This window comes from Pelophylax lessonae (genome assembly GCF_965119305.1).
Source record: "Pelophylax lessonae genome assembly, chromosome: 1".
NCBI classification, from domain to species: Eukaryota; Metazoa; Chordata; class Amphibia; order Anura; family Ranidae; genus Pelophylax; species Pelophylax lessonae.
Window position 1 is genome coordinate 532,082,310 of NC_138768.1, and position 25,797 is coordinate 532,108,106.

The window sequence follows — 25,797 nt, forward strand, 5'->3', positions numbered from 1 at the left end:
TGCACCCTATCCCGTGAGATCTCGCTGTAGGTCAAGGGGTGAAGGGAAGCGAAGTCGCTCCCTAATCTTTGACCAAGGCATCTCTGCACAGAGTGTAATGTTACATACATAAGTACTTTGCACCATGTTTATGAGTATGGAGAAAGTTTCTCAATGTCAATAATTATAAGTCATTCACTATTTTTTAGAATTGGTGATTACCTTGAGAAAATAGAATTTTTGCAAGAACTTACCGTAAAATTATTTTCTCTGAGTCCTCCGACAGTCGCCGCCAGCTCATACAGTCTTCACTTATGGGTATTGGTCTTATCCACAGGAGTAAGCTAGGCAGAAGATTTTGTTAGAAACATTCACAAAACTTTGCATAGTCACACCTACAGGGGGCTGTCCCTCTGGTCCAATACCCCGGCTAGCCTCATTCCCAATTCAGTTTGGTAGCAAGCAGTAGATAGTCCATGAACCCCAAAAGAGGGGTGGGGGGGGAAGCGACTGTCAGAGGACTCAGAGAAAAGAATTTAACAGTAAGTTCTTACAAAAGCTCTTTTTTCTCTTACGTCCTCTGACAGTCGCCGCCCACTCATACAGTCTTCACTTAGGGGATGTCTCAAAGCAGTGTAGACATGCTTTGGGACATCCAATTGCTAAAATTTTGTAAAGGTGTGCACGGACGACCAGGTTGCACACCCGGGACACCGACGCCTGATGGCGAAAGGCCCAAGACGCACCCACCGGCCAGAAGAGTGCGCCGTGACAGAGAAGGGTGGAACCCGTTTCCTAAGCGAATAAGCCTGTACAACCGTCCGTCTGAACCATTCAGAAATGGTTGCCGCAGATGCAGCCATACCCTTCCGAGGTCCCTCAGGAAGGACAAAAAAAAGAATCCGACTTTCTGAAGGATTCGGTAGACGACAGGTAAACCCTGATCGCCCTGACAACATCCAAAGAAGGCAAGGCAAACTCCATAGGATGCTTAGGATTTGCACACAGCGAAGGTAAGACAATGTCCTCACTTATCCCTATGAACCACCAGGTAGGGGGAGCGGCAAGATAGGGCCGCCAACTCCGACACTCTGCGAGCAGATGTGATCGCCACCAGAAAGGCGACTTTTCGTGATAGAGCCGGCAGAGGAATCTCCCGGATGTTCTCAAAGGGAGGACGTTGTAAAACGGACAGAACTAAATTCAAGTCCAAAGGGGGTAAGGGCGCCCTCCAAGGGGGGACCAGATGACGTACCCCTTGAATAAAGGTGCGGATCAAGGAATTTGAAACCAAGGGGCACTGGAAAAGAATGGCAAGCGCAGATAGCTGACCCTTAATAGTGGTCAGCGCAAGACGTTGGTCCACACCGTATTGCAGGAAGGCTAACACCCTCGCCACCGAAAAGGAGCGAGGATGGAAACACTGCGAGTCGCTCCAGACGAATTAAGCTTTCCAGGTACGATAATAAATCCTACCGGACGAGGCCTTCCTAGCTCTAAGCAAGGTAGGAATGACAACCGACGAGAGACCCCGATCTCTCAAGACCTGGCTTTCAACAGCCACGCCGTCAAAGCCGGCGACTGTAAAGCAGAATGGAAGATCGGCCCCTGAGACAACAGATTGTCTTGTAAGGGGAGCCTTCTGTCCATCTGCATCCACACAGGGTGGCCCTGAAGACGATCCGACCAACGGAGCAAACAGAGTTTGATCGCTCGCAGTTCCAAGACATTTAAAGGTAGGGAGGACAACTCCTCCGACCAAGTGCCCTGGACAGACAAATTGCCCAGAACGCCACCCCAGCCCGACAGGCTGGCGTCCGTGATCACTGTCCATAACAATGGCCGGAAGGATTTCCCTTCCGACAGAGTCGGAGACTGGAGCCACCACAGAAAATCCGCTCTGACCTGGTGACTCAAAGATATCCTCCTTTCCAAGGACTGAGGATGCCAGTCCAACCTGGCCAGGATCTCCGCTTGCAGAGATCGTGTGTGGAACTGTGCAAACGGTATCACCACGAAGGCTGATACCATCAATCCCAGGGACCGCATACAGGTCCTGAGTGATGAGGATTCATTGTCCCTAAGGGACCTGGCCTCATTCTGCAGAGACCAGAGTTCAGAAGCATCCCCAGGTAAGGGAGACGAACAAAAGGGGACAAAGTCGACTTCTGAAAACTGATGGTCCACCCGAACTCCTGGAGCGCCTGAACCGTGGTTGACAGAGCGCGCAACAGAGTTGGACTGGAACTCAATCTTAACAGGAGATTGTCCAGATATCCATGGATTGTGATCCCCTGCACCCACAACAGGGCCAGAACAGGAGCCAACACTGTGGTAAACACTCTTGGAGCCGAAGCGAGACCGAAAAGGTAACGCCACGAACTGAAAGTGCTCCTCCGCGTTTGCGAATCGGATGACCCTCAAATATAAGGATATGGAGATACGCATCCTTGAGGTCGATGGAAGCCAGGAAATCTCCCGGGCTCAGGGAGGCCACCACCGATAAAGGGATTCCATACAGAATTTTTGAACCCGCACGAAGCGTTTTAGAAACTGTAAGTCCAGACTCGGACGCACCTTGCCCCCCTTCCGGGGCACCGCAAACAGATTTGAGTAAGACCCCGAAACCTGTCCCGATGTGGCACCGGGACGATCAACCCCTGGGCGAGGAGATCCTGAACCACCCGTCGAAGATCGTGAAAACGATCTGGGGACAAATGAAGATTTGAGGGAAAGAATCTGTCTGCTGGGCGCGATCGGAATCCGATCTTGTACCCCGACCGAATGAGTTCCTGAACCCACCTGTACTGAATCCGTGTCAGCCAAGGTTCGGGAAAACAGCGCAGATGTCCCCCCACCCCAGAAATGTGAGAGGGCGCCCCTTCAGGCCGAGGCGGACTGGGCCGCCGTGCGAGAGTTGGCAGCTTTTGACTTGCCCGCCCAAGGCTTCTTCTGGCCTTAAAGGCACGAAAGGACCCCGGTTAGGTTTAAAGGAAGGGTGCCGCTTACCGCGGAAAAACTTACCCTTGGACACATGGGGCAGCAGAGTGCTTTTACCCCTAGTGACCCCCTTAACCAACTCATCCAGGGAGTCCCCAAAAAGTTGATTCCTGCATAAGGGATGTAGACTCCTGGAAGTCTGGTCGGCCGACTAGCTCTACCGCCACACAATGTGACGGATTATCACTGCAACAGCAGATAAGCGGGAGACTAAAGGGGCCTCATTCAAGGCCGCATCACACAGGTATAAAACAGCCTGAACAATTTGGTCCACCATATCCAAAGTAGCAGGAGGGGCGGAATAGCCACAAGGGTGCGTCTGAGCACCTTAGTCCACTCCACCACAGCCTGAGAGACCATTACTGACTTCATCAAGGTACCTGCCAACATATAGTAGTGGCAGGTAAGAGATTCCACCCGCCTATCCCTCACGTCTCAAAACACCGCAGAATCCTCCGTGGGCATCAGGGTGGCCTTGTTTAATCTGGATACCGTGTGGTCCACCTTAGGGGCCACAGTCCAGAGCGAATCCACCGGAGATGCAAAAGGACAACGGCACTGAAACCGCTTAGGTACCACAAGGTTGCGCTTTTAATAGCGCCATTGCACGGTTACCGTTTCGTGAAACTTCAGGGGGACAAGTAAATACCTGAGCCGCTTCTGGGTTCTGCGGGTCCCAAAGGAAGACCGCCTACCCGGCAGGTGGGGCTCATCCTCTAAACATAGTGTATCTTTAACAGAACTATGACCGCAGACATTGCAGCGCTTTCACAGGCCGACCCAGAGGGGGATTCCTCCCCCTCTTCCTCCTCCTCCCCGACTGAGAGGACTGAGACCCCTCAGGGGGTCACTGTCCATGGCAACCATATCTAGCTGAAGAAAACCTGGGCCTTTTCCTAGAAGCCCGCTCAGACATCAACAGAACCACCTGGCAAGTGAGCCTATTGCTGAGGATTCAAGCGTACCTGAACCCTCCACCAGAGCTGGGGGCAATCTGCTGTCCCGGGCAGGGTTCATACACATTTTTACCAATAAAATTCCATGACTTTTCCATGACTTTACATAAATATTCATGACCTAATGTTTCATGTAATGTCTATGTATACATGTTAAATAAGAAGAAACTCAAAATGGTCCCTTGTTTTACAGTGGATGAGATGGAAGCACCGCGTCCGCAGCTGGGAGCCGGTGTCACTTCAGGCGCACGGGTGAAAAAGCCATCCGATTGTATTGGAAGCTGTCAAGCAAGCAGCTGCAGACTGGTGCTTTGCACCTTTAGCGTGGTTAGACAGCGCTGCCTCTCCCATGTTCGAAATATCAAACATTTAACGACACAGTGTACATTTAGCACGTTGCGGGTCCTGATCTTTCTCCAGCCACCTCTCATACTTTTCATCACGAAGCCATACATTTTAAAGCTGCATTTCCCTGGCATTGCTACACTGTGAACACACTAACCTTAGATGAAACTGTGTTACCCCCATAAAGTTGACCTGTAATTTGACCAATATACTGTAACTGTTGAAAGAAGATTAATGGCAGCTCCTGCTTGGAAATAAAGATTCAGTTCAGGCAGTCATGAGGGAGGTGCACCCGGACTGGTATGGATGGCACAGTCCGATGCACAAAATGCGTCGCTTACTCTTTAGCCCCAAGACACAGTCATGATGGAGGTGTAGGTGGACTGGTATGGATGGCACAGATGCGCAAATGCGGCGCTTACTCTTGTCTATACTCAGGGGTCAAGTCCTGGGAAAAAAGTGTGGGGCTGTGGACATGATACAGGAGATGGTCAAAGGCTGCGGACATGGTACAGGAGATGGTCAAAGGCTGCAGACATGGTACAGGAAATGGTCAAAGGCTGCAGACATGGTACAGGAGATGGCCAAAGGCTGCAGATATGGTACAGGAGATGGTCAAAGGCTGCAGACATGTTACAGGAGATGGTCAAAGGCTGCAGACATGGTACAGGAGATGGTCAAAGGCTGCAGACATGGTACAAGAGATGGTCAAAGGCTGCAGACATGGTACAAGAGATGGTCAAAGGCTGCAGACATGGTGCAGGAGATGGTCAGAGGTTGCGGACATGGTAGAAGAGATGGTCAGAGACTGCGGACATGATACAAGAGATGGTCAGAGACTGCGGACAGGATACAAGAGATGGTCAGAGACTGCGGAAATGATACAAGAGATGGTCAGAGATTGCGGACATGAAATAGGAGATGGTCAGAGACGGCAGACATGATACAGGAGCTGGTCAGAGACTGCAGACATGATACAGGAGCTGGTCAGAGACTGCGAACATGATACAAGAGATGGTCAGATACTGCAGACATGATACAAGAGATGGTCAAAAACTGCGGACAGACATGATACAAGAAAAGTTCAGAGACTGCGGACATGATACAAGAGAAGGTCAGAGACTGCGGACATGATACAAGAGAAGGTCAGAGACTGCGGACATGATACAAGAGAAGGTCAGAGACTGCGGACAGACATGATACAAGAGAAGGTCAGAGACTGCGGACATGATACAAGAGAAGGTCAGAGACTGCGGACATGATAAAAGAGCACCAGGGGGGCCGGAGAGCACAGGGGAAGCAGAGGGCACTGGAGGAGCTGAATGGCACGGGGGGGGGGGGGGCTGAAGAGCACTGACTGGGGGAGAACTGGAAATCACTGAGGGGGGAGCCAGGGAGCACAGGGGGAACCAGAGAGCATGGGGGGGGAGATGAAAAGCACTGTGGGGGGCTGAAGAGCACCAGGGGGGGGCTAAAGAGCACTGGGGGGGCGTAATAGCACTGGGGGGGGGGGCTAAAGAGCACTGAGGGGGGCCAGAAAAGGAAGTTGTATAGGAGGGGGATGCAGCAGCTGCATATAGATGAATTGAACTTTCCATATTCCTCCTGCAGCTCCTCCTGCATATTCCTCCTCCAGATTTTCATGACCGTGCAAACCCTGCCTGGTCTAGAGGGACAGCCCCTAAGGTGTGTCTAGTTAAAGCTTTTTAATGAAGTTTCACTACCTAGACTGCTCCTGCAGAGGGCGCCATTACCCAATAGTGATGAAATTGGAAGAGGCTGTGTCTGTCAGAGGACGTAAGAGAAAATAAAATTATTGTACTCACCATAAAATCTTTTTCTTGGGAATCCATTGAGAGACACAGAAAGTCATGTACTGTTGGGTTATATTTCTACCCACAGAACGGCAAGACACTTGCAATGCTTTCACTCCTAAAGCGGTGCTAAATGGTTACTTCCAAGCTAGCATCACAACATTCAGTCCAGAAGGGTCTGGGTACAGAACTCCATAGGCTGAAGAAAGGCTAATCGGGATAGCTGCTGTTTAGTGACCAGCTCAAGCAGCAACATAATGAGGACTCTTAATTGAGCAGGATTGAAAAATCCATGGTAAAATAAAAAATAAAAAATAAAAAAAAGGGAGGGGGGGGGGATAGCATAAAAAGAAGCCCCTCTTTTAAGAACTGAGACATGTTGGTTGCACAAGGGCTTATCCTTGCCTGGACTACAGATGCTTTGTTTGCCAGTGTCCAAACCTTAAGGTGGTCTAATACCTGACAGTACAAATTTCTAATGGTTATTGCAGTGTATGGCTAGAAGCATTTTTTCCTCATCCATTGAGGGAGACAGGAAGTCATATATTAACTGATCTTACCACTTGTAGTTTGCATCTTATCACTCGACGTTGTCAGCTTTGTTTCTTCAGGTTTTTCACTTAAAATGGTTTTGCTTTCATCAGTGGTCCTCTTTTTCACATTGGAACCCTTTTTATTCCTGGTAGTTTGGCTGTTTCTTGAAAAGAAAAGTAATAATTTGCAAAGGAGGATTTTGGGAGTTAATAAAATGAAAGGAAAACTGTCATATGTAAAAACTATACCAAAATAATTTCATAAAAGTTTGCAGTGCTCTTTTGTGAGCTACACTGGATCATTTTAATTGTTCACAAGAATAGCTTTTAAGTGCAGTAAAGAATGTAAGCAATTTGACCATGTAATCGATTTAATTAATATAATGGATTAATATCATAGAATATAAAACAAGAGTCGCGCTAAATGTGCAGAACTGTGAACTCCTATAGAGAACTAAAGTCCATAAACCATGCGTAACACCAAAGGCTAAGACAGAGGGATAAGACCATCAATACAGTTCCAAAGAGATAACAAGTAGATGAAATGAAGTTCATATGGTCGTCCACCGAGGTGTATGTATATAAACACAGACAATCAGTGAAACCTCCACCACATGAAGCCTCTTACCAGAGGAAGGAAGGGTTAAAGTAGTAAGTAGTTATGGGACTACTACCACCCATATCCTGCAAGGCAGCTCCTAGAAAGTCCACCCGAACTTGTTCAAAAGAAGCGAACCATCTGGGATGAATTCCAAATCCACTGGAGTGGGCTGGATCCACTTTTAGCAAAGTATGCATATAATACAAAACGGAAACAAGCCCATAGCGTGATAACGTTTAAAACATTTAATGAAAGATAAAAGACATGCACTCACCCTGAGGTGAACGTAATACAGCAAAAGTGTAAATAGATGACACCAAGGCACAGGGCGGGCAACTCCGGTATTCGGGCGTGATAAGGAGTGTAGACTCAGCACCTCCCGAAGCTTTTCGTCCACCGACGTTGTCAATACCCCCTTGACAACGTCGGTGGACGAAAAGCTTCGGGAGGTGCTGAGTCTACACTCCTTATCACGCCCGAATACCGGAGTTGCCCGCCCTGTGCCTTGGTGTCATCTATTTTACGTTCACCTCAGGGTGAGTGCATGTCTTTTATCTTTCATTAAATGTTTTAAACGTTATCACGCTATGGGCTTGTTTGCGTTTTGTATTATATGCATACTTTGCTAAAAGTGGATCCAGCCCACTCCAGTGGATTTGGAATTCATCCCAGATGGTTCGCTTCTTTTGAACAAGTTCGGGTGGACTTTCTAGGAGCTGCCTTGCAGGATATGGGTGGTAGTAGTCCCATAACTACTTACTGCTTTAACCCTTCCTTCCTCTGGTAAGAGGCTTCATGTGGTGGAGGTTTCACTGATTGTCTGTGTTTATATACATACACCTGGGTGGACGACCATATGAACTTCATTTCATCTACTTGTTATCTCTTTGGAACTGTATTGATGGTCTTATCCCTCTGTCTTAGCCTTTGGTGTTACGCATGGTTTATGGACTTTAGTTCTCTATATTAGAGTTCACAGTTCTGCACATTTAGCGCGACTCTTGTTTTATATTATTTGTTCCAGCATTCCAGGTGTTCAGAGTTCGCTGCTATAAAGGCGCAGGTTTCAATTTTTCAATATATTAATGGATTAATATCGACATATATTTACAACAATGTATTAAAAATAAAATTAAACACATACCTTTTTCTTTGAGAAATGGGTGACTGTCCTGAAATAACCTCAGAAGCTTTAGCTTTCAGATTTAGATTCCCATGAGTACCTGAATATTGGCATATGCCCAGAAAGAAAAGTATTAAAACACACAACTTAACATATTGATGAATCAGCAATGTACTTTATAAATGTATAAAATTCTCCTTTTTCTCCAGCTGACCACGCTGACAGCACCCACCAAAGTTGCTCTACTCTAAAACTGGCCATAGACGATTCAAAGCATGCATGGGCCGGCTGATGGTCAGAGACTGCGGACAGGATACAAGAGATGGTCAGAGACTGCGGAAATTATACAAGAGATGGTCAGAGATTGCAGACATGATACAGGAGATGGTCAGAGACTGCAGACATGATACAGGAGATGGTCAGAGACTGCGGACATGATACAAGAGATGATCAGAGACTGCGGACAGACATGATACAAGAGATGGACAGAGAGACTACGGACATGATACAAGAGAAGGTCAGAGACTGCGGAAATGATACAAGAGAAGGTCAGAGACTGCGGACATAATACAAGAGAAGGTCAGAGACTGCGGACATGATAGAAGAGCACTAGGGGGGGTCGGAGAGCACAGGAGGAGCTGAATGGCATGGGGGGGGGGGGACTGGAGAGAATTAAGGGGGGGTTTGGAAAGCATTGCAGGGGGGTTGGAAGGCTACGGGGGTGGAGAGCTGGGGGGGGGGAGCAGGGAAAGCCAGGGGGGTGGAGAGCACAGGGGGAGGGGGACTGGAGAGCACTGACTGGGGGAGAACTGGAAATCACTGAGGGGGGAGCCAGGGAGAACAGGGGGGTGGAGAGCACTGGGGGAGCAAGAGAGCATTGGGGGGGGGGGAGATGAAAAGCACTGTGGGGAGCTGAAGAGCACCGGGGGGTGGGGGTAAAGAGCACCGGGGGGGGCTAAAGAGCACCGAGGGGGGCTAAAGAGCACTGGGGGGGGGGGGGTAATAGCACTGAGGTGGGGGGGGCGTTAATAGCACTGGGGGGGCTAAAGAGCAGGGGGGCTAAAGAGCACTGGGGGAGGGCGGGGCAGCAAAGGAAGTTGTATAGGAGGGGGATGAGGCAGATGCAAATAGATGAATTGAACTTTCCATATTCCTCTTGCAGCCGCTGAGAGGAGGAGTAACAAGCATTCAGCGACAGCAGGAGGAATATGGAAAGTTCAATTCATCTATATGCAGCTGCCCCACCCCCCTCCTATCCAGCACACAAAACAAGGCTGCTCAGACACTCTCACTGACCTTCTTCCTCCCGCTGCCTTCTTCACACGGAGATGCGGGCGGCCCGGCGGACACCGGCCTGCCACCCGCCAGTGAGGCGATGCGGGTGGCCCGGCGGACACCGGGCTGACACCCCCCGCGTTGCGGCAGAATTATCTGCCTAAACCCGAAACAGAGAAAATAGTCCACTTACTGTCCCCCCACTCCCACTGAATACAGGGGGCCCGGAGACATATTTTCTAAATTAAATGATTGCACAATATTCCATGACTTTTCCAAAACTTAGTGGGGTTTACTCATTTTCCATAACTTTTCCAAGCCTGGAAAGTGTCATGTCAAAATCCCATGACTTTTCCAGGATTTTCATGACCGTACGAACCCTGCCTGGTCTACAGGGACAGCCCCTAAGGTGTGTCTAGTTAAAGCTTTTTAATGAAGTTTCACTACCTAGCCTGCTCCTGCAGAGGGCGCCATTACCCAATAGTGATGAAACTTGGAAGAGGCTGTGTCTGTCAGAGGACGTAAGAGAAAAGAAAACTGTTGTACTCACCATAAAATCGTTTTCTTAGGAATCCATTGAGAGACACAGAAAGTCATGTACTGTTGGGTTATATTTCTACCCACAGAACGGCAAGACACTTGCAATGCTTTCACTCCTAAAGCGGTGCTAAATGGTTACTACCAAGCTAGCATCACAACATTCAGTCCAGAAGGGTCTTAGACAGCATAGGCAACGATATCTCCCGGATGTTTTCAATGGGAGAACGCTGTAACGCGGACAGAACCAAGTTCAAGTCCCAGGGAGGTAAAGGCTCCCTCCGAGGAGGGGCCAAATGTGGCACACCTTGAATGAAGGTGTGAATCAAGGAATGGGACGCCACAACAGCGGCCAAATTAGGTATAACGGGGGGTTCAGCAGAACTGGGGTCCTCCTCCAAGGCTGAGGGGAATTTTCTATCCTGAGAATCCATTGCCAAAAAGAATGAGCAAAGGTACTGGACCATTAAAAGCGCTGCGGATAGCGCAGCCCACCACTATAAGTACTGTGTACACAGACCCCCCAAAATGGACAAAACTGAGCCAGGAAGGATACCACAGAGAGATATGGAAGAGACAGTCTGCAGAGCCCCACAGAGTGTTACCACACCGATCGCTGCTCCAGAGGAAAAGGAAGTGAGGTCACCAGAAGCTGAACTATATGCTGCAAGGCCCAGGGAAAATGGCTGCCCATAGGAATGAATGGAAGGCTTCGACAAGATGGCCGCCGACATGTGCTCGGAACGATTGTTCTGCCACACCCAAGATGGCGCCAAAACCACTACACAGCAAGCTATTGTAAAAGCCCACAGTGAGGCCAGACATGCTGCCCACATCCAAAATGGCCGACCGCGCGGTTTTTAGCCGCAGCGGTCGCCTCAAACATCTGCATCTCCCAACAAGTCTGCATCTCCCAACACTAAAAGTGAGACAGGAGAGGGGCCCCCACACCACACAGCGTCAGCAGTGTATTAAAGAAGACCCCCGCAGGGATCGCATCAGGGAGCCCCACAAACGCACAGACATGAGGGGACACACAGCAACACAGGACTGCCACCCCAGACAGAGGCCCCACACAGAAAAGTACTTACCTGTATCGGTTGGCGTGGGGTGCCTCTTTGAACGGAAAGCCTCTGTCCTCAGATGACAGGGAATGCCATGAGCCAAAAACGCAGGACACTGCAGCACAGGACCGCAGATGTGTCCAGTGACTCACAGGCTGCATCCCTGCTGCGGGCAGGGATGGGTCGTTCATAGCGCCAGGGCGAACCATAGCTGAACGCTCGATGGCGGGCTAGGGATCCCTCTGACCCTCTGCCCTGGAGAGCCAGGGCGGCCAGTCCGATTCCCAGCTCCGCATGATCCATCTTCATCCGAAGATCCGACTAAACAAGAGCTGACAAATAAACTGCTAGGAAAGTAAGAAAAAACTGACATTTTGCAAAATAAAAATCATAAGAAAAGATTAGAAAGGCTGAGACTGAAGCCCCAGCACAGGGAAGCCTGACTACATCTAACGCTAGGCAGAGATAAACTGAGTTGGGATGGCTTAATGCAGGGGGGATATTGACCAGTGGGACAGCCCCCATGGGTGTGTTTATGCTAAAAGCTTTTGTTTTTAACAAGTCTTATGCCTAGCTACTCCTGCGGAGCGGAAGTCAATACCCATTGGTGAAGACTATTTGAGGGGCGGCGACTGTCGGAGGACGTAAGAGAAATCCTGTTTTCTCTATCGTTCAACAGACTTAGCTGCATATCTTGTTAGATCATTGGGATGTGCCAAAGCAGCATTTTTAGGAGGGGTCGGAAGAAAACGCAAAGAAGAATGTAACTCCCCAAAGGCTAAAACGTAGCCAACCAGGTAATATGGAGCTCAAGCAGGAACAACTGGAGCCCACCTAGCAAAAACATACACCCTCAAAGAGAACAAAAAATATTCTCTTTGAACAGCGGCCTGCAAAACTTTGCAGCCAAAAGAGGCATCCAAAGATGCCAACACATCAACTTTGTAGAATTTTGTGAACGTATGCACAGATGACCAAGTTGCCGCTTTGAAAACTTACATCACTGACACCTGATGGAGAAAAGCCCAAGAGGCACTTCGCGCTCTAGAAGAATGCGCCTTTACTGGGAAAGGAGGAACCTGACCCTTCAGCAAATAAGCCTGAACAACCGTCTGATCCACATGGAAATGGTCACAGCAGATGCATCCAATCCCTTACGAGGCCCCTCAGTAAGGACAAAAAGAGCATCTGACTTTCCAAAGACTCAGTAATCGCCAGGTAAACCCTGATCGCTCAAACCACATCCAAAGAATGCAAGGCAATTTCCTTAGGATGCTTATGCTTGGGACAGAGTGAAGGCCGCACAATGTCATCATTCAAATGAAAATCAGAAACAACTTTAGGGAGAAAAGATTGATTTGGTTGGAGTACAACTTTATCTCTGTGGACCACCAGATAAGGTGAACGGCAGGACGCCGCCGCCAATTTACACACCCTGCGGGCATGCGGGCAGAAGTGATAGCCATCAAAAAGGCAACCTTCTGAGACAATGAAGGCAGAGAAATCTCCCGAATGTTCTCAATAGGAGGTTTTTGAAGAATAGATAATACCAGATTTGGATTCCACAGAGGTAGCGGAGACCGTCTCGGAGTTGTCAAATGGCGCACTCCCTGAATGAAGGTACGAATCAAGGCATGCGTTGCTAACAGGCATTGAAAATATAATCGCCAAGGCTAACACTTGGCTTTTGATAGTGCCCAAAGTCAACCGCTCTTCATCCCCTTTCTGCGGAAAGGCCAAAACCCTAGCAACCGAAAACAAGCAAAGGTGTACAATTTCCACGTATGATGATATATCTTCCTGAAAGTCGACTTCCTAGCCTTCAAGAGCATAGGAATTACAGTCAGAAAGACCTCTATCCCTCAAAACCTGGCTTTCAACAGCCATGCCGTTAAAGCCAGCGATTGTAAAGCAGGATGGAAGATCGGACCTTGAGACAGCAGATCTTCCCTGAGAGGGAGTCTCCAAGGAGCATCAGCCTTACTAGGTCTCAGTGGAGGAAAGCCATTAATCAGCAGATACCTACCCCAAGTAGCCACCAGTAAGTCTGTGGCGTCGACCAGAGGATCTCGAGATCTGGCTACAAACCTCTGCACCTTCTTGTTGAGATGAGAAGCAAATAGATCAACCTCAGGTGTCCCTCACCTGACACACAGGAGATGAAACACCCCTGATGTAGGGACCACTCCCCGTTATCCAATTCCTGACGACTCAGGTAATCCGCTTGCCAGGTCTCCACACCTGGGATGTGCACAGCATAGAGGGCTGGGACAAACTGTTCCCCCAGGCCAAAATTTCAGCCACCAAGACACTCTGATGTCCTCCTGTTGATTGATGTAAGCCACAGCCGTGGCATGGTCCGATTTAATCCGAACCGGACAAACTTGAAGACGAGTCGTCAAGTGGCTCAGACAAGGCTTTATTGCTCTGAGCTCCAAAACATTTATCCGTAGTTTGGACTCTTCTACTGTCTAGGTTCCCTGGGCACAGAACTTCCCCAGTACCTCGCCTCAGCCAAGGCAGGAGTCCGTTGTTACCACCGTCCAAAACAACAGGAGGATGGACTTGCCCTGGCATAGTGCTGGAGAGTGAAGCCACCATAACAGAGCAAATCTTGTGTTGTGGCTCAACGGAATCCAAGTGTCTAAAAACTTTGGATCTTTGTTCCATTTGACCAGAATCTCTCTTTGCAAAAGGTCTGGTATGGAACTGAGCAAACGAAACTGCCTCGAAGGTTGATATCATCAGACCTAGGGCCAGCATGCCAACAACCACCGGATCACCCCCTACAACTTCTGCAGCTTGTCCGGGGGAAGAAAGCGCCTCGCCAAGGCTGAATTCAGAGTCAGGCCCAGATAATCCAGTCTCAAGGATGGTTTCAAGGTGGATTTCTTGAAATTGATTGTCCACCTGAACTCCTGCAGGGAGCGGACAGAGATTGTTGGGTCGCCCATCAGGGCTGAATGAGAGTCTTCTCTCAATAGGAAATCATCCAGATACCCCAGTACCGCAATTCCCCGTTGGCGCAACAATGCCAACATCGGGGGCCAGTACTTTGGTAAACACCCTGGGAGCGGAGGTGAGACCAAAGGGTAACACCACAAATCGATAATGTTCTTCTGCTACGGCAAAGCGTAGAAACCGCTGGTGTCCAGCGTAGATGGGGATGTGTAGATATGTGTCCTTGATATCTAGAGGCCAAAAAGTCTTCCTGGTGTAGAAACGCCACTACCATTCTAATGGATTCCATGTGAAACCTCTGTACCGGCAAGAATCGGTTAAGAGCCTTGAGATCCCTTTTCTGGGCACAGTAAACAGGTTTGAATAAAACCCTAGAAGACCTTCCTGAGAGGGAACTGAACAATAACCCCTTGCAACAGCAGATCTTGTAACGCCTCCCTTAACCGGTCTGGAGAGAGGCGCAGGTTGGATGGGAAGAATCTGACGGACAAGACCGATATTCGAACTTGTACACTGATCGAATCAGTTTGCGAACCCATTTGTCCTGAATCAAGGAAGTCCAAGGTTTCCGGAAAGAAGTGAAGACGTCCCCCCACCCCAGAAGCGGGTGAGGGCGCCCCTTTATGCAGACGTGGATTTCTCCGCAGATCCGTACTGGCCGGGCTTTGATTTACCTGACCATGGCTTCTTGGAATTCACAGAAGACTTGAACAGCTTCCCTTTTTCTTGCAACCCGGGAGGTACGAAAAATCCTCTGAAGTGAAGGAAGGCCCCAGTCTATGACGTGGCCCCTTGCCCTTAGAGGACTGAGGAAGAAGAGTACTCTCCCCCCTGTAAGGCCTTTGATCAACTCGTCCAGAGAGGATCAAAACAACCTCTCCCCCAAATAGGGAAGATCTGTCAAAGCCTTTTTGGAAGCCTGGTCCGCAGACCAGCTTTTCAACCACACCATGTGTCTAATTGCAATACCCACTGCGGACACTCTGGTCACTAGGGGAGCCACATCCAGGGACGCATCACACATCAACAGCAGGGCTTAAGCCATCTTGTCCATTAGTTCAAGCACCGCTGGGGGAGCTGCTCAGCTTCAAAGTCACCTCTAGTAACTTCACCCATTCAGTAACAGACTGTGACACCATGACATTCACAAATATTGGTTTCAAAATGGAACCAGCAAGCATGTGCAGATGGCGGGATAGAGACTCTACTCGCCTATCCACGAAGGCTGGGAATTCTTCCCTTGGAACCACAGTAGACTTATTTATCCTGGGAACCGGGTGATCCACCTTAGGTGGCACGGTCAACCTGGTGGAAACTGCATCTGCAAAAGGATAACGGTGTGTAAAGAGCTTAGGCACCACTAGCCTGTGCTTGATGCGCCGCCATTGTTCATTGACAATATCATCAAAAAAGGTCCAGACAAGGGAACACCATGCCCGATTTTCAGGGTTTGTGGGAGCCAAAAGACAACTGTGAGCCCGCCGCTGTAGATTCATCTGCTAATTTTAAAGTTTCCCGCACTGAAACTATAAGTGCTTCCACCAATGTGCGTTCCCGCACTGCGGTGAACGAAGACAGGTCCCTCTTCACAATCAGAATGCAAAGACACTGACCCCTATTTCCAAGACTGCCGTAAGTGCAGACAGGGGCTGCGTCCCAGAAGGATCCGCAGCCACTTCTAGGTAGTCTGTAGGTGAAATAGTACCCTGGGACTCCATATTACACTGATATAAAAAAATGCAGTGTCACTTTAAAAGTCGCAAAATCACGATCCCACCCAAGAGTGGGTGAATAAAACCTACAGGGGACCCCCAGAAGACGTTACCAGACCGCTCAGGAGAAAGCCAGCACGTTTTTGTGAAAGTAAAACGTTTCTTCACAGGAAATGACAAACACAGCCTGTCCAACAGATTTTTAGCTTGTAAAGTATAAGCATGTAACTCAAAATCTCCTAGATCGATCTTCCCTTAAACACAGGCAGCAGGATGGGTCTGTATCCCTCTTGTGCTCCACCACATAAGGACTCCACACTGATCTTAGGGCGGACTTTACCAGATCACAGCTAAAAAGACTTCAACCAGCAGCTCTCCTCAAGACCATGAAACAGGGAAAGAAAACCGGGCAAGCCCATAGTGTAATATTGCCAAACACTTTATTCAAAATGAATAAGGTAACGACAGCCTCTTACTTTGTGTAAATGGTTAAAATCGCATCAAATGACATTCCAGCAGTACCGTCGGGACCCGTGGGTGCCTCGCCGGATTTCCAAACAACAGTGGGCGACGTCTGTTAGCTCCGCCTTCCCCCCGGACGCGTGCCGTCCCCCAATGGGCGGGGACTTCTTCAGCGGTGTGTAAAGGCTTTTCTAGACGTCGCCACTTATGAATACCAACCTGTCCACTGATTGGACAAGCGGTATAGATCGCCTCATTGGTCGGCCTCCCCCTGCCTGGACATCCATAAACTACTTCCGGGATCATCACGGCGGAAGTGACGCTGCCCCGCATCTGGAGACCGCCCAATCGCCGCTCTCTGGTTGGATGAGCGGTTGGGATATTATTACTGGCTGGTAGGACATCAAGGGCCCTACAGACTAGGGTCACTGAGCATGTTCGGAGTATTAAAAAGGGTAAAACCCCCCACCACGTTACCCAACACAAAATTCCATAATAAAGATCCTGGGAGTTTGAAGTTTTGGGGTATTGAAAGAGTTCATAGACATTGGAGGGGAGGCAATTTGATTAGGAAATTGAGTCAACGTGAGTCCTTTTGGATATATGAGACTAAAGTGGGGGTACCCCGGGGTCTGAACGTTGAGTTCGATCTAAATTGTTTTATATCCGATAGATAATACAATTCTCTGTTTTTCAGTTTTTTAGTTTTTTAATGTGATGTTTAATATCTTAATATGTTTTCTTTTAATAATTGTTGTGATCCAGACAACAGTGGGACGTCTTTTGGCTCCATATTTTAGTATAGTATGGTTTTTTAGCTGTAAAGGTGTACATTTTATATATTATGATATAGGGGAGTTGGCCATGGGGGTGTGGAGGTATATATATATTTTTTAGCATATGAGTCTCTTATGTATGTAGAGATGCATGTTATGAACATTACCCCCACCTTTTTTCTTCTCTTTTTTTCTTCTCTTTTTTATGGCCGAGAGCTTTGGGTTGCATTTAACCCCTGTACCCCTATATATTTTATTATGTACACATGATTGAAAAAGTGATGGTCTTTATTATATTTATAATCACTATGTATTTTATACTTTGGTTTTAATGTAATTCTATCAAGCCCAGAGTAGAAGGATTTTATCCTGTTTTTCAGATGCTGAGTTTTTATTATTTACTTGCTGGCAATTTGCATACATGTAGGGCGGTACCATGAACTCCCAGTGGTGCGATGCAGCATTGTTTATTTTCCATTTCCTGTCATTATTGAGTAATGAAAGGGCGGTCCTCCGATGTCCAGTGCGGACGCCTCCTCTCTATACAGAGCGGCGGCGTCCACTGCTGCTATGACTACGGGAGACCAGCCAGTAATAATATCCCGACCGCTCATCCAACCAGAGAGCGGCGATTGGGCGGTCTCCAGATGCGGGGCAGCGTCACTTCCGCCGTGATGATCCCGGAAGTAGTTTATGGATGTCCAGGCAGGGGGAGGCCGACCAATGAGGCGATCTATATCGCTTGTCCAATCAGTGGACAGGTCGGTATTCATAAGTGGCGACGTCTAGAAAAGCCTTTACACACCGCTGAAGAAGTCCCCGCCCATTGGGGGACGACACGCGTCCGGGGGGAAGGCGGAGCTAACAGACGTCGCCCACTGTTGTTTGGAAATCCGGCGAGGCACCCACGGGTCCCGACGGTACTGCTGGAATGTCATTTGATGCAATTTTAACCATTTACACAAAGTAAGAGGCTGTCTTTACCTTATTAATTTTGAATAAAGTGTTTGGCAATATTACACTATGGGCTTGCCCGGTTTTCTTTCCCTGTTTCATGGTCTTGAGGAGAGCTGCTGGTTGAAGTCTTTTTAGCTGTGATCTGGTAAAGTCCGCCCTAAGATCAGTGTGGAGTCTGCTGGGTCAGTGTGAAGTCCTTATGTGGTGGAGCACAAGAGGGATACAGACCCATCCTGCTGCCTGTGTTTAAGGGAAGATCGATCTAGGAGATTTTGAGTTACATGCTTATACTTTACAAGCTTAAGGTGAGAGGCCATTGCACTCGGTGGTGGATATATTATCACTCAGAGCACCTGTTGATCCTGTCCAACAGATTTTCATGTTACATGCCTTTCGCCTGTCCAGCAATTGTGGACTACAAGAAAATGGTATTCCTATGGGGAACAAAAAATGGCTGCCCATGCATTTCAATGGGAGAATAGAAAGCACGAATATACAGCACAATGGCGGACCCCTCGGCGCGTCATGGGGTCTCCCGGACCCCCCAAGGGGGTCCCAGACAAGAGGTATCAGATGGTCCAACCAGGACAAGACACCCCCCAAGAAAAAAGGCGCTGCGGCAGCAATTATTCCGCCCCTCTGTATTTAGGACCTGCTATGGGTAGAGAAAAGACTTGGAGGGGGTAGGCCTAGTATCTCAGAGGCAAGGGGAACCAAGGGAGCCCGAAGGGTCCAACTAGTACAAGGAGGGGGCCCATGTCCACCCCGAGACCACAGGGTTGGGGGGACAGTATTATTCACCATACCATGGTACCAAGTGGGCACCACTTCACACAGACCACCCCCCACCCAGCATGGGGGTGCTGCAAGCAAAGGGGCATGCTGTGACATAGGGCGTTCCAGGTCGATTGCATCCCAGGGAGACTTGTCCACTCGCGGGCTCGTCCCCATCCATAAGGGCTCTGTCGTGGCAAGGCCTAGTTCTGGACTATAACATGCTTACGCTTGCTGCCCAGGCTGGGAGACCATAAGGATTTAGAATATCCAGTCCGAAACCACAGCCGGCTGTTGCTTGTAGTTCTCCAGGAACTAACTAGTGATAATAAAAATTTGCAAAATAAAAAAATTTCTCTATTATAGCCAAGACCGAAGTTCCAGCGGGGAACTAGGTCCTACTCCTAAACTAGACAGAAACAAACTGAGTGCTGTAGCAGAGCATGTGCAGGGACAGCCCCTATAGGCGTGGTAAAAGTGTTTCCTGCCTAGTGTCCTATTCCTGATTGAAGGTAAATAACCCAATGGTCTAAAGAAGATATGGAGCGGCGTCTGTTGAACGATAGAGAAATCCATTTCTCTGATATTCATTGACGGACACAGCTCCTGATTCTTCTTAACCATTGGGTTACACTGCCCCCTACAATAGTAGGACACTAGGCAGGAAAAAGCTTGACTACGTCTATGGACACTCCCAGCAGGTATACACCCACTCAGCTATAGGCACTCAGTTTTGTTACAAGCAGTGCCAGAAGAAAGCCAACTCCACAGAGGGGTGGGTGCTGTGTCCATCAATGAACATCAGAGAAAATTATTTTTTTGAGAAAATCCCATTTTCTCTTTCATTAATTGACGGACACAGCTCCTCATCTTCTTGACCATTGGGACGTCCCAAAGCAGTGTTAAACATGAGGGGTGGGAAAAATATCAGAAACAATTTTTTGAAAGGAGATTTCTGGAGGACTTGCAACACCAAACTGAGGTCCCACAGCAGCAATGAAAACCGCATGTCGAACTCCCTGGATAAAAGTACGCACCAAGGAATGAATGACCAATGGTCCTTGAAAGGAAAGGGCCAAGGCCAAAACCTGGCCCTTGTTGGTACTCAAGGCTTGGCACTGCTCAACCCCCCCCCATTGGAGGAAGGCCAATATCTGAGCCACCGGAGAGGAGCAAGGGTGAACCCCAAGAGATGCATACCACGCAATGTATATCTTGCAAGTACGATGGTAGATCTTCCTAGAAGATTTTTCAAGCCTTTAGCAGTATAGGAATCAATGATTCAGACAAGCCACTAACCTGAAGCACCCGACTTTTAACAGCCAAGCCGGTAAAGCCAGTGACTGTCAAGCAGGATGGAAGATTGGCCCTTTGGGAAGCAGATCTTCCCTGAGAGAAAGTCTCCAAGGAGCATCGGCGACGAACCACACAAGATCGGCGTACCAAAACCGGCAAGGCCAATCTGGAGCCACTAGAAAGACCGGAATCCCTTCTGCCACGATCCTGCGCAGGAGTTTTGGCAGAAGTTTAAGAGAGGGAAAGATGCAAAAGAGACGATAGCCACTAGTGCGCCTGAGGTGTCCGTCAGAGGAACCTGTGCACAAACCTCTGTATCTTCCTGTTGAGATGAGAGGCCAACAGGTCCCCATCAGGAGCACCCCATCGGAGACACAACTGATGAAACATCTCCGGATGAAGTGACCATTCCTCCTGGTTTAATGCCTGTCGACTGCAGCAATCCGCCTGCCAATTTTTCACCCCTGGAATGTGTACGTCAGAGAGGGCTGGAACAAAGCGTTCTGCCCACCTTAGAATGCTGGCTACTTTCCGAGCCTCCAGGACACTTCTTGTGCCACCTTGGTGATTAACATAGGCTACGGCTGTGGCATTGTACGATTGGATCCATACTGGAAACCGCGAAGATGATTTGTCTACTGATCCAGACAAAGTCTGATCGCTCGGAGTTCCAGTACAATGATCGTCAGTCTGCACTTTTCCATAGTTCAAAACCCCAAAGCACAGCCTGTGCCGAGGACGCCTCCCTACCTGGTCAGGCTGGCAGCCGTAATGACCACCATCCAAGAACAGGGGGAGAAAGGATTTTCCCTGTTAAAGAGCCAGGGAAAGAAACCACCAAATCAGGGACCCTCTTATACCCCGGCTCAACAGGATCAGATTGTCTAGAGACTGTGGATCCCTGTCCCATTTGACTAGAATCTCTTTTTGCAGAGATCTCGTGTGGAATTGTAAACGGAACCTCCTCAAAAGGCAGACACCATCAGGCCTGGCCCCCGCAAGCAAGTTTTGAGGGATGACCATCTACTATACAACAGAAACTGACTGGCATCCTGCAATGTCTAAAGCTTATCCAGAGGAAGAATACACTAAAGCTGAAGCAGAGTCCAGAGTCAGACCCAGAAAGTCCAGTGTGGACAGAACCAGAGCAGAATTATGAAAGATTAGAATCCAGCCAAACTCTCTTAGAGTTCTCAGAGTAGTCCCCAAATTGTCCATCAGAGCAGTCGGAGACTCCGCTCATGCAAGATGATCGTGCAGGTACCCTAGTACCGCGATCCCCTACTGATGCAACAAGGCCAACAACGGGCCCAAACAGGTTTGTGAAGACCCAAGGAGTGGAGGCAAGACCAAAGGGTAACGCCACAAACTGATCATGTTCCTCACCCACAGCAAAGTGGAGGAAGTACCGGTGACTCACACATACAGCTGCAAGAAAAAGTATGTGAACCCTTTGGAATGATATGGATTTCTGCACAAATTGGTCATAAAATGTGATCTGATCATCATCATCTAAGTCACAACAATAGACAATCACAGTCTGCTTAAACTAATAACACACAAAGAATGAAATGTTGCCATGTTTTTATTGAACACACCATGTAAACATTCACAGTGCAGGTGAAAAAAGTATGTGAGCCCTTGGATTTAATAACCACTTGAACCTCCTTTGGCAGCAATAACTTTAACCAAACGTTTCCTGTAGTTGCAGATCAGACGTGCACAACGGTCAGGAGCAATTCTTGAAAATTCCTCTTTACAGAACTATTTCAGTTCAGAAATATTCTTGGGATATCTGGTGTGAATCGCTTTCTTGAGGTCATGCCACAGTATCTCAATCGGGCTGAGGTCAGGACTCTGACTGGGCTACTTCAGAAGGCGTATTTTCTTCTGTTTAAGCCATTCTGTTGTTGATTTACTTCTATGCTTTGAGCCATTGTCCTGGTGCAACACCCATCGTCTGTTGAGCTTCAGCTGGTAGCCAGATGGCCTTAAGTTCTCCTGCAAAATGTCTTAATACACTTGGGAATTCATTTTTCCTTCGATGATAGCAATCCGTCCAGGCCCTGACGCAGCAAAGCAGCCCCAAACCATGATGCCCCCACCACCATACTTCACAGTTGGGATGAGGTTTTGATGTTGGTGTGCTGTACCTCTTTTTCGCCACTCATAGTGTTGTGGGTTTCTTCAAAACAACTCAACTTTGGTTTCATCTGTCCACAGAATATTTTGCCAGTAATGCTGTGGAACATCCAGGTGCTCTTGTGCAAACTGTAAACGTGCAGCAATGTTTTGTTTGGACAGCAGTGGCTTCCTCTGTGGTATCCTCCCATGAAATCCATTCTTATTTAGTGTTTTACGTATTGTAGATTCGCTAACAGGGATGTTAGCATTTTCCAGAGACTTTTGTAAGTCTTTAGCTGACACTCAAGGATTCTTCTTCACCTCATTGAGAAGTCTGCGCTGTGCTCTTGCAGTCATCTTTACAGGACGGCCACTCCTAGGGAGAGCAGCAGCAGTGCTGAACTTTCTTCGTTTATAGACAATATGTCTTACCGTGGACTGATGAACAGCAAGGCTTTTGGAGATACTTTTATAACCCTTTCCAGCTTTATGCAAGTCAACAATTCTTAATCGTAGGTCTTCCGAGAGCTCTTTTGTGCGAGGCATCATGCACATCAGGCAATGCTTCTTGTGAAAAGCAAACCCAGAACTGGTGTGTGTTTTTTATTGGGCAGGGCAGCTGTAACAAACACCTCCAATCTCATCTCATTGATTGGACTCCAGTTGGCTGACATCTCACTCCAATTAGCTCTTGGAGATGTCATTAGTCTAGGGGTTCACATACTTTTTCCACCTGCACTGTGAATGTTTACATGGTGTGTTATATAAAACATGGCAACATTTCATTCTTTGCGTGTTATTAGTTTAAGCAGACTGTGATTGTCTATTGTTGTGACTTAGGTGATGATCAGATCACATTTTATGACCAATTTGTGCAGAAATCCATATCATTTTAAAAGGGTTCACATACTTTTTCTTGCAGCTGTAGTATAATGTGAAGGTAAGTGTCCTTAATGTCGATAGAAGCAAGAAAATCCCCCAGATGCAGTGATGCCACTACCTTGCGAATGTACTCCATTCGGAACTTCTGTACCAGCACAAGGCAGTGTAGTGCCTTGAGGTCCAGAATTGAACGCACCTTGATTTCCCTACTGGGAACTATAAAAACAGGTTTGGGAGAAAAAAAAATCCCAGGGCAAGCCCTCTAGGCTTGCCAGACCAGGTCCACTTGGAACCTCCGGTGGAAACTCTGGGAAGGGGTTTAATCCCTTATCTCCAAATCCTAATGGACGACAAAAGGCTTCTTATGAGCCGAGAAGAGTGGACCACGTCTACCACAGGTCTCCTTGCCCTTGGACGCCTGCAGAACAAGGTCTCTTCCCCCTGAGAGACCCGTAATCATGTCATCCAGTGAAGCTCCGAACAGGCGATACCCAAAAAAGAGGGGCTCGAATAAGGCCATCTGAGGAATCTGGGTCGCAGACCAGCAAGTTAGACAAATAATATGCCAAGGGCCACTCCTGAGGTGACTCCTCAAACGGGAACCTACCGCAAGGCAAGAAGGAAAGGACAATGGGCGATTTTGGACACTCACAGCTTTAAACATAAAGACCGTCAGAATAGGACGGAGAAAGGAACACCGTGCCGCACAAGACTGCTTGAGGGTGTCAAAAGGAAACATCCCCTCCACAGCAGCTCCAGATGCATCCTTCAATACCAAGCTGCCCAGAAAGATGTAATAAGTGTGACAACCTGCATTTGCAAACCACCGGAGTGGAGGAAGCATCCTCACCATCATATAGAACCGGGAGAGTGGCTTAACCCTGCAGGGTCCACAGCAAATGGGCCAGACCCAGATCTGATGACAGATGAGGCATGGGAGGGCCTAAGCTCACCCAGAAAAACATAACAAGCAGGGGAGGGCCACCGACCAAGGGCCCACAAATAGACCATCTAGTTGACACCACAAAAAAAAAAAAAAAAAAACAGGGAGATCGCCCTCCGAGCCCCTCCATAAAGGCCCGCATAATAGGAAATAGCCCCCTTAAAAGGGGTCCGCCCGCCGGGATGTGGCCGCAGAGACAGGGTACCCTGATGGTCCCACAGCACTAAAAAGGGCAGGCAGCCATCAAAAAAAAAGAGCCCCCACAGCGCCAACAAGGGAGGCACCAAGATGGCTGCATGGCCTAGAAGGCTGCAAGACGCGGCCTAAATCTTTGTGGAGGTCCAGCCGCTCAGAGGAAAAGGCAAATGCCCAAAGGAAGATCAGGAGTCTTGCAAGGGTCTTGCAGGTGCCACCCCCCAACAGATGAGCCCACATTGTTCTGTCCAGATGGCCAGATAATTAGTTCAGGTTAATTCTGTTTCTGTATACAATTTAATCGGCATATGCTAGTATAATCAGACTCGCCTGACCTGATAGTGTATATAATGTCTGTGAGTGGGTTCAATAAAGAGTTCTACTTCACCCTCAATTTAGCGTCCTGTCTCTTATTGGAGGAATCTGCTACAATGGATTGCTATGCTCTTAATACTCCCTTGAATAATCACTAAGCTCTTGTAAGAGCGTGTTCCTGTTCCTGCTTCACTCTCTGGGCAAAGAGAGGTTCACCCACTGGAACCTCGAGCCTTGTCGTAGGTCCAGGGTGGGTAGGAGACTGCGAGACCCCAACCAAGCTGCAGCAGTTAGTGGGGTCTGAGGTGGTTATGGTGTCTGGTGGAGTGCTTGGAGCCCTCGGGAAGCACTAGGAGCATCCGTCAACTGAGGTACCCAGTCAGGTTGCCAGTTGATCAGTTACACAGTATTTCCATGAGAGGTGAGAAAAAACTCAGAGAAAGAACGTAATTCCCCAAAGGCTAAACTTAGCCAACCAGGTAACATGGAGCTCAACCAGGAACAACTGGAGCTCACCTAGAAAAAACCCCCTCAAAGAGAAGATTTTCTCTTTTAAACAGCAGCCTGCAAATCCTTGCAGCCAAAAGAAGCATCCAAGGATGCCAACACATATACTTTGTATAATTTTGTGAACGTGTGCACCGACAACCAGGTTGCCGTCTTGCAAACTTGCATTACTGACACCTGATGGCAAAAAGCCCAAAAAGCACTCGGCGCCCTAGTAGAAGGTGCCTTCAAAAGGGAAAGGTGGAACCTGACCCTTCAGAGAATAAGCCTGTACCACCGTCTGCCTGATCCCTCTGGATATGGTCGCAGCAGACGTAGCCAATCCCTTTCGAGGTCCTTTGGTGAGCACAAAGAATCTAATTTCCTGAAAGATTCAGTAGCCGCCAAGTAAACTCCGATTGCCCAAACCACATCCACAGAAAGCAAAGCAACTTCCTATAGATGCTTTGGCTTAGGACAGAGTGAAGGCAGCACAATGTCTTCATTCAGCTGAAAATCAGAAACCACCTTAGGAAGAAACGACTGATTAGGTTGAAGTACTACTTTATTTCTGTGGACCACAAGATAAGGTGAACGGCAGGACAGCGCAGCCAATTCAGATACTCTACGAGCAGAAGTAATAGCCACCAAAAATGCAACCTTCTGAGATAGTGTAAGCAGAGGAAT

The 25,797-nt window shown here is 48.3% G+C and overlaps 1 protein-coding gene across 1 annotated transcript in view; it reads right to left on the bottom strand.

The window, feature by feature from the left end:
- CENPC (centromere protein C) overlaps positions 1-25,797 on the bottom strand; it is a gene marked incomplete at its 5' end in the record, with an annotated part of 583,906 nt that overhangs the window by 354,299 nt on the left and 203,810 nt on the right. The window contains 2 exons of the mRNA XM_082243417.1: positions 6,655-6,791; positions 8,373-8,451. Of these exons, the coding sequence (XP_082099543.1) occupies positions 6,655-6,791; positions 8,373-8,451 (216 nt within the window). The remainder of the gene's footprint in view (positions 1-6,654; positions 6,792-8,372; positions 8,452-25,797) is intronic.